Source organism: Coregonus lavaretus, assembly GCF_964263955.1.
Source record: "Coregonus lavaretus genome assembly, chromosome: 8".
Taxonomy (NCBI): domain Eukaryota; kingdom Metazoa; phylum Chordata; class Actinopteri; order Salmoniformes; family Salmonidae; genus Coregonus; species Coregonus lavaretus.
Genome location: NC_139995.1, coordinates 2092309 through 2106768, shown reverse-complemented (window position 1 = coordinate 2106768; position 14460 = coordinate 2092309). Strand labels below are relative to the sequence as shown.

The 14460-nt window shown below is 40.0% G+C and overlaps 1 protein-coding gene across 1 annotated transcript in view; it reads left to right on the top strand.

Moving 5' to 3' along the window:
* LOC311133821 (serine/threonine-protein kinase 4-like) overlaps nucleotides 1–13810 on the top strand; it is a 37087-nt gene extending 23277 nt beyond the window's left edge. Inside the window, exons 10-11 of the mRNA XM_084167414.1 lie at nucleotides 4007–4158; nucleotides 12100–13810. Of these exons, the coding sequence (XP_084023540.1) occupies nucleotides 4007–4158; nucleotides 12100–12258 (311 nt within the window). The 3' untranslated portion in view covers nucleotides 12259–13810. The remainder of the gene's footprint in view (nucleotides 1–4006; nucleotides 4159–12099) is intronic.
* Nucleotides 13811–14460: the final 650 nt, after the last annotated feature.

Genomic DNA, 14460 nt, shown 5'->3' with positions numbered 1-14460 from the left:
CCCTCACCGTGGGGATAATGTCGCCGATACATTTTCTAATGAAGCCGGTGGCAGAGGTGGTTAGCTCGTCAATGTTATCGGCGGAGTCTCTAAACATATTCCAATCAGTGCTAGCAAAGCAGTCCTGTAGCATAACCTCTGATTCTGGTGACCATTTCTCAATGGAGCGGGTCACAGGTGCTTCCTGTTTTGAGTTTCTGTTTGTAAGCAGGAGTACAGAGTACTATAAATGCATTTATGGCCTATGCCTACATGCCCTGTAGAGCCCGACCGTTAAATCGGTTCACCAATATTGGCCTTTTAACAGCTATGTCGGTATCGGCCGATAACTCCACAGATAACGATATTCGATAAATAGGATGAAAAAAGGCAATCTCATGCTTATCTAAACACTTGCGGCCTTCTCATTATGTAATTGTTGTCACAATACAGTGCCTTCAGAAAGTATTCATACCCCTTGACTTATTCCACATTTTGTTGTTAGTCTGAATTTAAAATGTATTGAATTTTTTTTCTTCTCATCCATCTACAAAATAATCCCATAATGACAAAGTGAAAACATGTTTTATACATTTGTGCACATTTTTTGAAAATGGAAGTACAGAAATATCTCAATACATAACTATTCACACCACGTTAGAATCACCTTTGGCAGCGATTACAGCTGTGAGTCTTTCTGGGTAAGTCTCTAATAGCTTTGCACACCTGGATTGTACAAAATGTGCATATTTATTAAAAAATATATATTTAAGCTCTGTCAAGTTGATTGTTGATCATTGCTAGACAGCCATTTGTCAAGATTTTCAAGCCGCTTTAAGTCAACTGTAACTAGACCACTCAAGAACATTCAATGTCATCTTGGTAAGAAACTCCACTTTATATTTGGCCTTTTTTTAGGTTATTGTCCTGCTGAAAGGTGAATTTGTCTCCCAGTGTCTATTGGAAAGCAGAATGAACCAAGTTATACTTTTTTTTCTATGATTTTGCCTGTACTTAGCACTATTCTGTTTATTTTAATCCTAAAAAAAGACATAACATGATGCAGCAACCACCATGCTTGAAAATTTGAAGAGTTGTGTTGAATATGCCCTAAACATAGCAAATTGTATTCAGGACATAATTTCTTTGTCACATCTTTGGCAGTTTTACTTGAGTGCCTTATTGCAAACAGGATGCATTTTTTGGAATATTTTTGTTCTGTACATGCTTCATTCTTTTCACTCTGTCATTTAGGTTAGTATTGTGGAGTAACTACAATGTTGTTGATCCATCCTCAGTTTTTTCCTATCACAGCCATTACACTCTGTAACTGTTTTGAAGTCACCATTGGCCTCATGATGAAATCCCTGAGCTGTTTCCTTCCTCTCTGACAACTGAGTTAGGAAGGACACCTGTATCTTTGTAGTGACTAGGTATTGATACATCATCCAAAGTATAATAAATAACTTCACCATACTCAAAGGGATATTCAATGTATGCCTTTCTTTCCGAGTCATTGGAAAGTACAGAGATGAGGTAGTCATTCAAAAATCATGTTAAACACTATTGCACACAGAGTGAGTCCGTGTAACTTATTATGTGACTTGTTAAGCAAATGCTTAGTCCTGAACTTATTTAAGCATGCCGTAACAAAGGGGTTGAATACTTATTGACTCAAGACATTTCAGCTTTTCATTTTTTATTAATTGGTAAACATTTCTGAAGGCCAAGTATATGAAATCAACATTTGAAGCACAGTTATTGGACAATTGCTCTTTTGGGTGGCAAAATAATTCAGTGTGGAAAAATTACACTTTTTCATTTCCCCGCTGTAAAACAGTATATCGGTAAGTTCCCCCCCCCAAAAAAAAATCGGACCCCCAAAAAACATATCGATCGGGCTCTAATGCCCTGTACTGATGGCCTTTAGAGTACCAGCCTGGTATCTCTGGTTTCAGCTAAGATACCTCTGTGTCTGATCAATTAAAGCGATCAATCCACCAATCCTGGGCACATTCTCCTTCTCTTCCCTAATGGAAAAGGATCCAGTTAGTATAGATTCCTGCTCAGAGCTGTTAATACGACGTTAACAAATGAACGTGTAGAAATAACCTTTACCCTCCTAAATGGAATTCCCTCTCCAATCCGAATCGCTTACCCAGAGTAAGTCTTTGGTCTTGGAGTCTGCTGCCCAGAATAAGTTAGGCATATTGATTTTCCGTACTGGGGCTGTAGGAATGAGAAGGCTATTTCTTTACACCATCAGGGTCCTGCGATGGACGCACGAGCTAGAAATTAAGCCGCTAACAAATTGAAATGATCCTCACTCCAAATTGATTCGAAATCACTAGTCAAATATGAAGAATTGTTTGAATAACTACTTTCTCCCACTCCTTAATTACGATCAAACATTTTGGTCAGTTGAATAAATTACTTTTGAATTGCTTCATCTCAGAACTTTTTAAGTTTCCAATACTTTTTTAAGTGGTGATTGTACTGAAATTCTTCAGTGACACATTTTAATATATTTGGCAATAATTACTGATGAATACATGAATCCAAAATGACACTTCAGTATGTTTCTTCTCAAGTAGTGATATGTGCGCGCATGTAGGAGAGGATTTCTGTGCATGGAGAACAATAGTAGAGTTTGCTTAGATGCTGGAATCTGAACAGTCTGTGTCATTCTCACCACTCATCTGCTCTCCCCCACAATGCTCAGCAGAAGACCCTCCTGATGCTATGTGGCCAGGAATCAAATCCCAGGGATGAGTTCTCCCTGTTATCTCATGATGGGTTAAATAATTGATATTTTGCCCAGTGAAGATGTCCCACTGCTGGGCTTTAGTGGTTCCTTGGTATCTACTTCTGCATTAAGTCAACTCTGGGGTGGTCTCTCAACTTGGTTGGGCTAGTGTGCTTTGTGGACTCATCTGACTTTTTTTTATTCATGGCAGGAGTTTTCCTTGTTTGATTTTGGGTCAAATTTATGCAGTGGTTCACAGTCTGGTGTAATCTAGTGTCCTTCATGTTATTTCAGTAAAGGTACAATGTGTTTAAGTGTCAGTTGGGAAAGGCACATATTTCATGTTACTGTAAGGAACACCAGAGTAAGCGGCATCAGTCCAGGTAGACTAGTTCCTCCCCATTTTGTTAACCAAATGTTATTCTGTTTTGTGCCTCCTGAACACGAGTATGTAAAGCTTTTACTGAGGTTTGAGAGGAATGCTGCATGGAGAGTATAGCAAAGATGTTGGGGTGGATGTCATTGTAATGTAGCATACAGTACAACCCTGTCAAACTATCCACAGGGACACAGTTTGGTAGGGTATGGAATCTTTTCTGACCAATGGTAGTTTCTTCAAACTGGATGTAATGTGCTGGGTTGTGTTCAGTAGGCAAGAAAAGGAAGAAAACGCAGTGAGAAAATGGCCCAAAACGGGAAGGGACTTTCTAAACCTGTCCAATAAATGCTTTGTTTTAGTTTTCTGTTGCAAAACGTTTCGCTACGTTGGGAACTTGTCTCTTCTTCCTGTACTAATGGACCAAATCTGCAATTGTAAGAGACCAGGGAGACCGTATTGAAATGGTTGAATTAATGATACGCCAAGGGTCTGTGCCAGTAGGAGTGGGGTACAGGTAGCATATGGCCATATAGGCAGAGACCATTTCTTAACACTAGGCATAGCATTTAATTAAAGGTATTTTTCTTCTGTAAGCTGGTTAGCGTGATTAGTCCTGGGGGTTTTGATGGTCACTATAATGATTCCTATAGGAGTGAGTAACCCCATCTTACTCAATACATTTCTCTCTTCAAAATGTCTCTGATCACCAATATCTTCCCTTTCATCAATACAGGTCCATGGGGATTCAAACCATTTGAATGCAAATATTATGTTTGGTTGCATGAATACGGCCCTTTATATCCATAGAATGCTCCCTTATGAAACTGTATGAAATATGAAAGTGAACGGTCTTCTTGAATGTTGGAGGCACTAACACCCCTGTTGTTTCGGTGCATGTCTAGGGAGAGATGAGACCATGCAGCCCGCCAAGCCGTCCTTCCTGGAGTACTTTGAGCAGAAAGAGAAGGAGGCCAACTGTCACAACGACAGCGGAGGAGACGCAGGACACAACCCTGACAACCGCAAACTGCCTGCGGAGGGGGATCTAGAGGTGGTAAGTACAGTGCCTTGCAAAAGTATTCATCCCCCTTGGCGTTTCTCCTATTTTGTTGCATTACAACCTGTAATTTAAATGGATTTGGATTTCATGTAATGGACATACACAAAATAGTCCAAATTGGTGAAGTGAAATGAAAAAAATAGTTGTGCACGCTCAAGTTTTCGGGTTTTTTGTCTTATTTATTTTTTGTTTCACAATAAAACATATTTTGCATCTTCAAAGTGGTAGGCAAGTTGTGTAAATCAAATGATACAAACCCCCCCCAAAAATCAATTTAAATTCCAGGTTGTAAGGCAACAAAATAGGAAAAATGCCGAGGGGGGTGAATACTTTCGCAAGCCACTGTAAAGTGACATGATGCCGATGCCTCTAGTAAGCCGTTCTTCTACTTCCTATAGAACCTTCGTTGTTTTAACCTACACGGCTCAGTACCTCAAAATTAACTACAACGTGATGGAATCATGCAAGTTATGACGTGCTTAACGGACAACTAAGTATTATTGACATTTCTTCCAATTAACTAAATCACCTGATGAGCAAGAATTAGATTTCACCCCAATGAATTAGAATTAACCCTATGGGCCGGTTTCTCAGACACAGATTAAGCCAACGCTATTCCTGGACTGAAAAACATGCTTAACTGAGAATTTCCTTTGCTTTTTAGTCCAGTACTAGGCTAGTAGTAAACTAATCTGTCTGGGAAACTGCCCTATGAGTTCACTTAGTGAATCCCATGACTTAAACCCAACATATAAAGTACAATGTTGAGCATCAACAGATTGATTAAGCCTACACCAAGGATGTAGTGCAGGGTAAGTCTTATTTTTTACCACTTCATCCCTGGCCTACACATTCTGTTTACTTTAAGAGCGCTGGCCACACAGATGAGGGGTAAAGATGAGACCTGTTGTGGCATTCTTGAGCCAGCAGTTTTGCTCTCTTGCCGTGTCACGCTAGTCGTATTTGTTGTTCTCGTTTTTGTTACGTTAAAATAGACTGACAGTCGACCGTCGAGTGACTCCAGAAGTCACTTACACTGGCAGCACAAGCAGCGGCAATATCTTCAAACATCACATTTGTCTCAAAACCCAACAGAATTGGGTCAGTAGCTGCAAAGTAGACTTGGAGATGAGGATGCGATATGCTGCATGTTGGTTAGATCAGTTCAGCTTGGTCGTTGTTTGAAGTGTCATGATGACTGGGGCCTGCACTATAGACTACATGAAGCTAGCCTAATTGGCGCTGGATCTAAATATAGACCTGTCATACAAAATAGTTTTGCCTGTATTGCTTTGATTTTGTTTGCGTGGCTTCAATACGTTAATGTCTGGCGGTTAAGACGGCTGTAAGACATCACAGTGGACTTTGGTGTGTTCAACATTGCATGAGGGAGACAGAGTATGTAGATTAGATTACTTTTAAGGGACCATGTGATTCAAGAGGGCTTTTGCAATAAAAATTCAGGCAAGGTAACGTGTAGGCCTAAATCAACCCTCTCTTTTGAGACCACCGGCCTTTTAACATATTTGTTGCAGGCCTGCTATACCTCATTCAACTAGTTCCCGAAAAAAATCAAGCCATTGACTAGTTGAATCTGATGTGCTAGCTCAGTGCTACAACAAATAAATAAATCATATCTCTATTTCTTTTTTCAAACTTATAGACGATTCACAAACTATATCTCGATAAAAAAAGAAGTTCTCTAAATAAGCTTTGTTGTACAATTAAAGGTCAAATGCACTGCATTTCAAACAGTCAGCAATAATCTATAAATATAAGCCTTCCACAACCATAAAACTCACTAATAATTTAATTATTGTATCAAAGTAGTTTAACCTGCTTTTTTGCAATAATCACATCTGGCTTTCAAGTCTGTCTATGAAAATGCCCTTTTTGTTACACGTGCTAGTGAGTAGCCAGCTGATCTTTATATTTAAAGTTTTGCCAACTTGGATCTATTTGCTAGCTAACAAGGCAGAAAGGTTGAATTGTTATGAACACACCCTTCTATCTAACTGTTTGAACAGCATGCTAGCCTGTCCACTTTGTTCAGATGTTGAAATCAAGTAGCCTACCTTATTTCTCAGAATGAGAACGAGTTGTCATTTAGCAGATGCTCTTATTCAGAGCGACTTACAGTTAGTGCATTCATCTTAAAATAGCTAGGTGGGACAACCACATATCACAGGCATAGTAAGTACCCTTCTCTTCAATAAAGTAGTTATTAGCAATGTCATTTTCAAAGGGCTTATTGTGGACCTAAGCTTGTCGCCTGCCTTCCTGCCTTCGGGACAACAACTCCCATTGTTAGGGCGAGACACAAGCATCTCGTCATTATATACAGATCTCTGGTGTAAATGGGAGGGTGCACACAGCACAGAAGGCGCGAAGGAGACGAGACCAAAAAGACAACATGAGAACAAGCGGACATAAACTCTCATTTTAAAAAAATACATATTTTACAGTGACTTCGGAAATTATTCAGACCCCTTGAATTGATTAAAAAAAAAAAATAATCCCCTCATCAGTCTACACACAATTCCCCATAATGACGAAGCAAAAACAGGATTTTAGAAATGTATTATTAAAAATTAAAAACAGAACTATCACATTTATTTAGACCCTTTACTCAGTACTTTGTTGAAGCACCTTTGGCAGTGATTACAGCCTAGAGTCTTCTTGGGTATGACGCTACAAGCTTGCCACACCTGTATTTGGGGAGTTTCTCCTATTCTTCTCTGCAGATCCTCTCAAGCTCTGTCAGGTTGGATGGGGAGCATTGCTACACAGATATTTTCAGGTCTCTTCAGAGATGTTCGATAGGATTCAAGTCCAGGCTCTGGCTGGGCCACTCAAGGACATTCAGACATTTGTCCTGAAACCACTCCTGCGTAGTCTTGGCTGTGTGCTTAGGGTCGTTGTCCTATTGGAAGGGGAACCTTCGTCCCAGTCTGAGGTCCAGAGTGCTCTGAAGCAGGTTTGTATCAAGGATCTCCCTGTACTTTGCTCCATTCATCTTTACCTCGATCCTGACTAGTCTCCCAGTCCCTGCTGCTGAAATACATTCCCACAGCATGATGCTGCCACCACCATGCTTCACAGTAGGGATGGTGCCAGGTTTCCTCAAGAAGTGATGCTTGGCATTCAGGCCAAAGAGTTCAATCTTGGTTTCATCAGACCAGAGAATCCTTCTGGAAGATTCTCCCATCTCCACAGAGGAACTCTAGAGCTCTGTCAGACTGACCATCGGGTTCTTGGTCACCTCCCTGACCAAGGCCCTTCTCCCCCGATTGCTCAGTTTGGCCGGGCGGCCAGCTCTAGGAAGTGTCTTGGTGGTTCCAAACTTCTTCTATTTAAGAATTGCTGCAAAGAAACCACTACTAAAGGACACAAATAAGAAGAAGAGACTTGCTTGGGCCAAGAAACACGATCAATGGACATTAGACCGTTGGAAATCTGTCCTTTGGCATCAGATGACCTGGCCTCCACAATCCCCCAACCTCAACCCAATTGAGATGGTTAGGGATGAGTTGGATTGCAGAGTGAAGGGAAAGCAGCCAACAAGTGCTCAGCATATGTGAGAACTCCTTCAAGACTGTTGGAAAAGCATTCCAGGTGAAGCTGGTTGAGAGAATGCCAAGAGTGTGCAAAGCTGCCATCAAGGCAAAGGGTGGCTACTTTGAAGAATCTCAAATATAAAATATATTTTGATTTGTTTAACACTTATTTGGTTACTACATGATTTAATATGTGTTATTTCATAGTTTTGATGTCTTCACTATTATTTTACAATGTAGAAATGAGTAGGTGTGTCCGAACTTTTGACTGGTACTGTGTGTGTGTGTGTGTGTGTGTGTGTGTGTGTGTGTGTGTGTGTGTGTGTGTGTGTGTATATATATATAATTTTAAAAAATCTTGATTCTTGCAATACAGGCATTTCGATTATCGCGCAAAAACATATATCAAATTAATTCAATTAAGTTGAATGTATCACCCTACATCACCCACTAATTAATTTGACTGTCGACACAGTTACATGCAGTTCGATACTGAATGAGAGGACGCATCAGTTGTCACAAAAGATGAGGTATTTTCGGAAGGTAGAATGAATGTAATATGGGGGGAAAAAAGGTGAACCCTACATTTGAAACGGTTTGGGGTCCGTGGACCGATGCACTTCTATCTTAAAGGAATACTTCAGTATTTTGTGATTTCGGGTAATTTCCTACTTACACAGAATAAGTTTCATGTCTCTGCGTGCAGTTTGAAGGAGGTTTAATGTAGCATATCATTAGCTTAGAGCAATTGTTGGAAGTCTATGGGTATCTACTAGCCAGCTCCTCTCAAAAGCAGGGAAATAGACCTAACTACTTCAAAGCTGGGTGGTTGGTCATTTATAATCTTACGAAGCTATACATAGTAATTTATATTTTATACATTAGTTAATTTGACTGATAATCATAAGAAATTAGATTCTATCAACTTCCTCATTTGCGGACTACTTTGGGTTCTGCCTGCACGCTCTTCCCGCAAGACTTGGTGTGGTTTTGTAAACAACACCCAGGAGGCAGCCAGCTGTTGCGTACTCTAGTAGCTAAAGTAGCTAGCTTGCTTGCTTGCTGGCAAATCAACATAACATTTGATAAAAATCATGTCGGACTTTGAGGTAGAAGAATAATAGCTTTTTAATCAGAGCCATATTTATTCTAGCCAGAATTTACTGAAGAGGAACTTGTGCAGTTGGATGCTGAGCAAGCACGGGGGAGGCTGAATTAGCGGAGCCAGTAGACGAGCTAGTGGAGCGGTAGAGTTTGTGCATATATTATGATGACATTTTGTGACGTTTTGTTCGGGTACAAATTTTTTCTGGAGGCAAAATGTATATAGAAGAAGTTTGGAGCCGAAGTCTACGCCCCTTCGTTGATGATTAGTCAACAGTAGGGATTCTTCAATAAAGTATTTGTTGTCATTCAACAAGAGGAGACACGTTTTCATACACATTTTTTCATTGAAAAATATTGCACCAAACATCTTAGATGTAAAATTGCGCAACATCAAAATTAATGACATATTTCTTGAGTTAGCTTAGATTAATTCGGACTATTGTGAGGACTAACACTACTATTGCTTTTTTCTATTTTTTAAAACGAAGGTCTTTTAAGGGAGTATGAGAGCACACTCGTTCAGTTCGGCTAGCCGAGTTCGGCTAGGCGCCAGCCGATCTGAAGCATGTTGACACCTTAAACCAGAACATATTTTGAGTACTTACCAGCAATGGTTGAGGCGTGTCCTCTATTCTGGTCCTGAACGTGATGTTACTCCAGCAGATATGGAGTCCGTTTCTTGTGGACTGTCCCCTATCTCAACCTGAGTGAGAAATAAAGGAAAAGGGAACAGGAAATGTTGGTATTCATTTGAAATAAACAAAGGAGAGCACACTTGAAGAAGGCCATAATAGCTGTTCTGTTTTTGTGGCATGCTGTCATCTATTACATAGCTAACTCTATAAAGTAAAGTCGATATATTTGTTTCTCAAGCATGTGAAAATGGTATAATTAGTTAGAAACTTAAATCAAGTTTAATAAAGACAAAAATAATGGCAATTTGAATAATGAAAAAGGACAGCACATAATTTTGAGCATTCTCAGTTGTTTTGTTATACTCGGCTATTCTTTGGCTTTGAGAGGAGGGCATTCACAAAGATGTAGGCTAAAGGATGACCGCTTATCCACGAGAAAATGGACAGGCCTGTCGCATTTTATCATGAGAACAGCTAGCTACAATTCAATCAATCAGATAATGTTATATCATCAAAACACTTACCCCATTCCACTTTGTTCTGGTGTACGTAGAATACCAACTGATGGGACCGCTGTATCCCTCAGGAAACGTCTCATCTTGGCTTGTCAATTCCATCCTCTCATACAAATAAATCTGACAAACTACTAACTTTCTGAGGTCCTTGGTCAGAGTGATGTCATCTATAATCAGCGCAACTAACCATAGTTTCAGTCGGTCCGGATCATTCAATGGAAGTTTATGAAAGATTCTAGCCACCTATCGGTGAATCGTTACATCCCTAATACCCATGTAGGTTAATTGATCAATATATCTGTAAATGTAGGCTAATATCCTACAAAAACTTTCCAGCACTAGGCCTAGGCTACTTCATGTGTGCCTATTCACTGCAAATGGCACGCTCTACTACGCTTCGCAGGCGCATCAAAGCCATACAACAGCCTACTCCGGTTGTAAAGTGATGCCATGAGCTCAATATTAAGAGGTGAGAAATAAATTATATAGAGTGCATTTGGAAAGTATTCAGACCGCTTCCCTTTTTCCACATTTTGTCATGTTACAAACTTATTCAAAAATGGATTAAGTAATTATTTTCCCCTCATCAATCTACACACAATACCCCATGATGACAAAGCAAAAACAAGTTTTTAGAAATGTTTGCAAATGTATTACAAATATGAAACAGAATTAACTTATTTACGTAACTATTCAGACCCTTTGCTATGAGACTCGAAATTAAGCTCAGGTGCATCCTGTTTCCATTGATCATCCTTGAGATGTTTCTACAACTTGATTGGAGTCCACCTGTGATAAATTCAATTGATTGGACATGATTTGGAATGGCACACACCTGTCTATATTAGGTCCTACAGTTGACAGTGCATGTCAGAGCAAGAACCAAGCCATGAGGTTGAAGGAAATGTCCGTAGAGGTCCGAGACAGGATTGTGTCTAGGCACAGTTCTGGGGAAGGGTACCAAAGAACACAGTGGCCTCCATCATTCTTAAATAGAAGAGTTTTGGAACCACCAAGACTCTTCCTAGAGCTGGCTGACCGGGCCAAACTGAGCAATCGGGGGAGAAGGGCATTTGTCAGGGAGGTGACCAAGAACCCAATGGTCAATCTGAAAGGGCTCCAGAGTTCCTCTGTGGAGATGGGAGAACCATCCAGAAGGACACCCAACTCTGCAGCACTCCACCAATCAGGCCTTTGCGGTAGAGTGGCCAGACGGAAGCCACTCCTCAGTAAAAGGCACATGACAGCCCGCTTGGAGTTTGCCAAAAGGCACCTAAAGGACTCTGACCATGAGAAACAAGATTCTCTGGTTTGATGAAACCAAGATTGAAATCTTTGGCCTGCATGCCAAGCGTCACGTCTGGAGGAAACCTGGTACCCTCCCTACGGTGAAGCATGGTGGTGGCAGCATCATGCTGTGGGGATGTTTGTCAGCGGCAGAGACTGGGAGACTAGTCAGGATCGAGGGAAAGATGAACGGAGCAAAGTACAGAGAGATCCTTGATGAAAACCTGCTCCAGAGTGCTCAGGACCTCAGACTGGGACGAAGGTTCACCTTCCAACAGGACAACGACCCTAAGCATAATATAAAATAAAATAAAGAAATAATAATAATTAAAAAACCATTCCTTTAACAGACGCTCTTATCCAGAGTGACTTAGAGGAGCAATTGGGGATAAGTGCTTTGCTCAAGGGTACATTGACAGATTTTTCACCTAGTCAGCTCGGGGATTCAAACCAGCAACCTTTCGGTTACTGGTCCAACGCTCTTAACCGCTAATCTACCTGCTGCCCTAACCAGGCATGATGTGTGCAAGCATTAATGCTCATGCATCTTATCAATCGTTATCGAGAGCCTGTATTTTGAGATTTTGTAAGGATCTTAACATTCATTGGTAAAGAGTTCTTAGGGTAAACTTCAACTTTATGCAATCTGAAACCCTGAAAGCACAAAGTACTTCTAAGGACACCATGGTTTAATGTGCAAGGTTTAGACCAGGTGTTTTATAATTAATATGGTGGTGTCTGTATGGTTTGAAGCTGGGATTCTTACACGTCTTTCAGCTCAAGTTCAAGCTTAGTATAATTGCTGACTTTACGTGAACATTGTATACTTTTTAGATGCGAACATGGAGTGTGGAGGAGCTGAGGTTACGGCTGGCCTCCCTTGACCCCCAGATGGAGCAGGAGATCAAGGACATCCGCCAGTGCTACCTGGCCAAGCGCCAGCCCATCCTGGACGCCATCGAGGCCAAGAAGCGACTCCAGCAGAACATCTGAGGCACTTTGGCATGCCACACTCAAACCTCTTAAGTGGACTCTTGGTCATTCACACTGGACAATGACGTGGACAGATTACTTCTGTTCATTGCTTTGGACTCTACTTCATTGCGGTTCTAGTCTTTTTCTTTAAATGGAAACCACTTAATGCTGCCATGCATGGATGTTTTTGGGGGTTTTAACTTATTGCGTTGTTTTGTTTCGTGCACTTGAGACTTCAAGTATTATTTTTTCACTCATGTGGTACAATTGTATTATCTTCCACTGTTGGTACTCCTGAATCAACTGTGTAGCATTGCTAATTGGAAATCGCTTTCATACCATACACTGTATCATTTTGTGTGTTTTTCTATTACCACTTTTGTGTAATTTGGTACTTATTCCTTAATTTGTATTTAGGTTCCCCATACTAGCCTATTAATTTTGCAGCGCAGTACATTATCCAGCCAAAGGGAAGAACCTGAATTTAATTCAATAGATAGTACCTCAGCCTTGGTTGAATGCATGTGCCTCAATAAAAACCAATTTCTAACTTCAGATACGTGCATATCTGTTGTCAATGGACGATTTTAAGAAAACGTCAAGTTTCATGCTCATATCAGAATTTTTTTATTTTAGAGACATTACAATGAGAGAATGGACAAAAAGGTACAAGGCATAACCAGTTAAAAGGTGTTTGAAAAATGTAAGTGAAACCTTGTTTTTGTGTTAAACCACGGTGCACTTCGTTCATTGTTATTTACTTCTCTATTTTTGTTCATAACTCATCAACATTCCATAGAGCAGCTTGTACTTATTTTTTTAACATTCAAACTTTTGGTATATATAAGGGGCAATCATTTTGTATATATAGTTTAGCAGTTATCCTTAGGAGGAAGAAACATTTTGCATTTGTTCTGCTACAGAAATTTGCATCAGTGTGCAAACTAGGCTCTCAGGTCAGATATTCTCAGGATATTAATTAAGAAATGTATCGAAATAACCCAGTTTAATGACCAATAAGCACAATTTAGTTATCTGAAAATATGACTTGTTACAAGCAAAAAGGGAATGTATTTAATTGCCTTATCCTGCCTACTTATTCGTTTTTTGCATTATTAATTGGAATAATGATCTATGTCAATTGTTTTTTTTAATGAATTACAATTATTTAATTACTGTAGGTTTATAACTCCTCAAACCTTTAACATATCACTCAATCTAAACCTGCTCTGTTGATCTGATTTATATTTATTTGAGATTCATCACATTGTTACAACCATTGTTTCTGAGTAACGTTCTATAGGCAGGCTATGTTTTTGTCTCTTATATTGAAAGGCATTCATTGAAGTTGCAATCTCTGTAAAGCATTTCAGACCTGTAATATGAATGAAGAACTGGTGTCTACTCTAAAATCGCCACCGGTCCATAAATGTAGTATTCATTCCAAGAAAATGGTTTTCAAATTTCCATGCCTTAAATTATGCAATGAAAGTCATGCATGTGTTAAATATCAGTGTTTGATTTGTGTATTTGTTGCGTGCCTATTAAAACCAATTTGTGTTTTTTTATACTATGTGTTTTTTCCTCCCCATTTGAAGTTACTGATGTTGGAACGAGTGTACTGTTATGAGTGTTTTGGCTTTTGCAATGACATCTCAGGCAAGGTAACATATGTAGGCCTAGATCAGTGTTTCCCATCCCTCTCCTTGGAAACCACAGGTATTTTAACATGGTTGTTGCAACCCTGATATAGTACACCTCATTCAACTAGTACACGAAAGAAATCAAGCCATTGACTAGTTGACTCTGATGTAATAGCCCAGGGCTACAACAAATATCTGACTGCTGGGGGTCCTCAAGGATATGGTTGGGAAACACTGGCCTAGATGTCACTACAGACTTAGTCTGTGGGTAGTCTGCTTTATGAAATGATGGTTGTTAACTCACTAGGAAGCAGAACCGGTGCAGAGAGCGTGGCCATGCTGCTACCTTAAATTGCAACTCTGGATGAATGTGTGCTAGAACAGCTGGGGGATAACATTTATCTGCATTATGCATGAGAGCGAGATTAAGAAGGACCACGTTTTTGTCTCCAAACACTCCTACTCTGAACACACCAAGTAAAGGAAGATATGGGCCGTGGCTAATAATCCACGACAGTGGTTTTCACACGCCACCCCATTCCCCACTGGACACTATTTTGGGAGGCTTGCTTGGCCG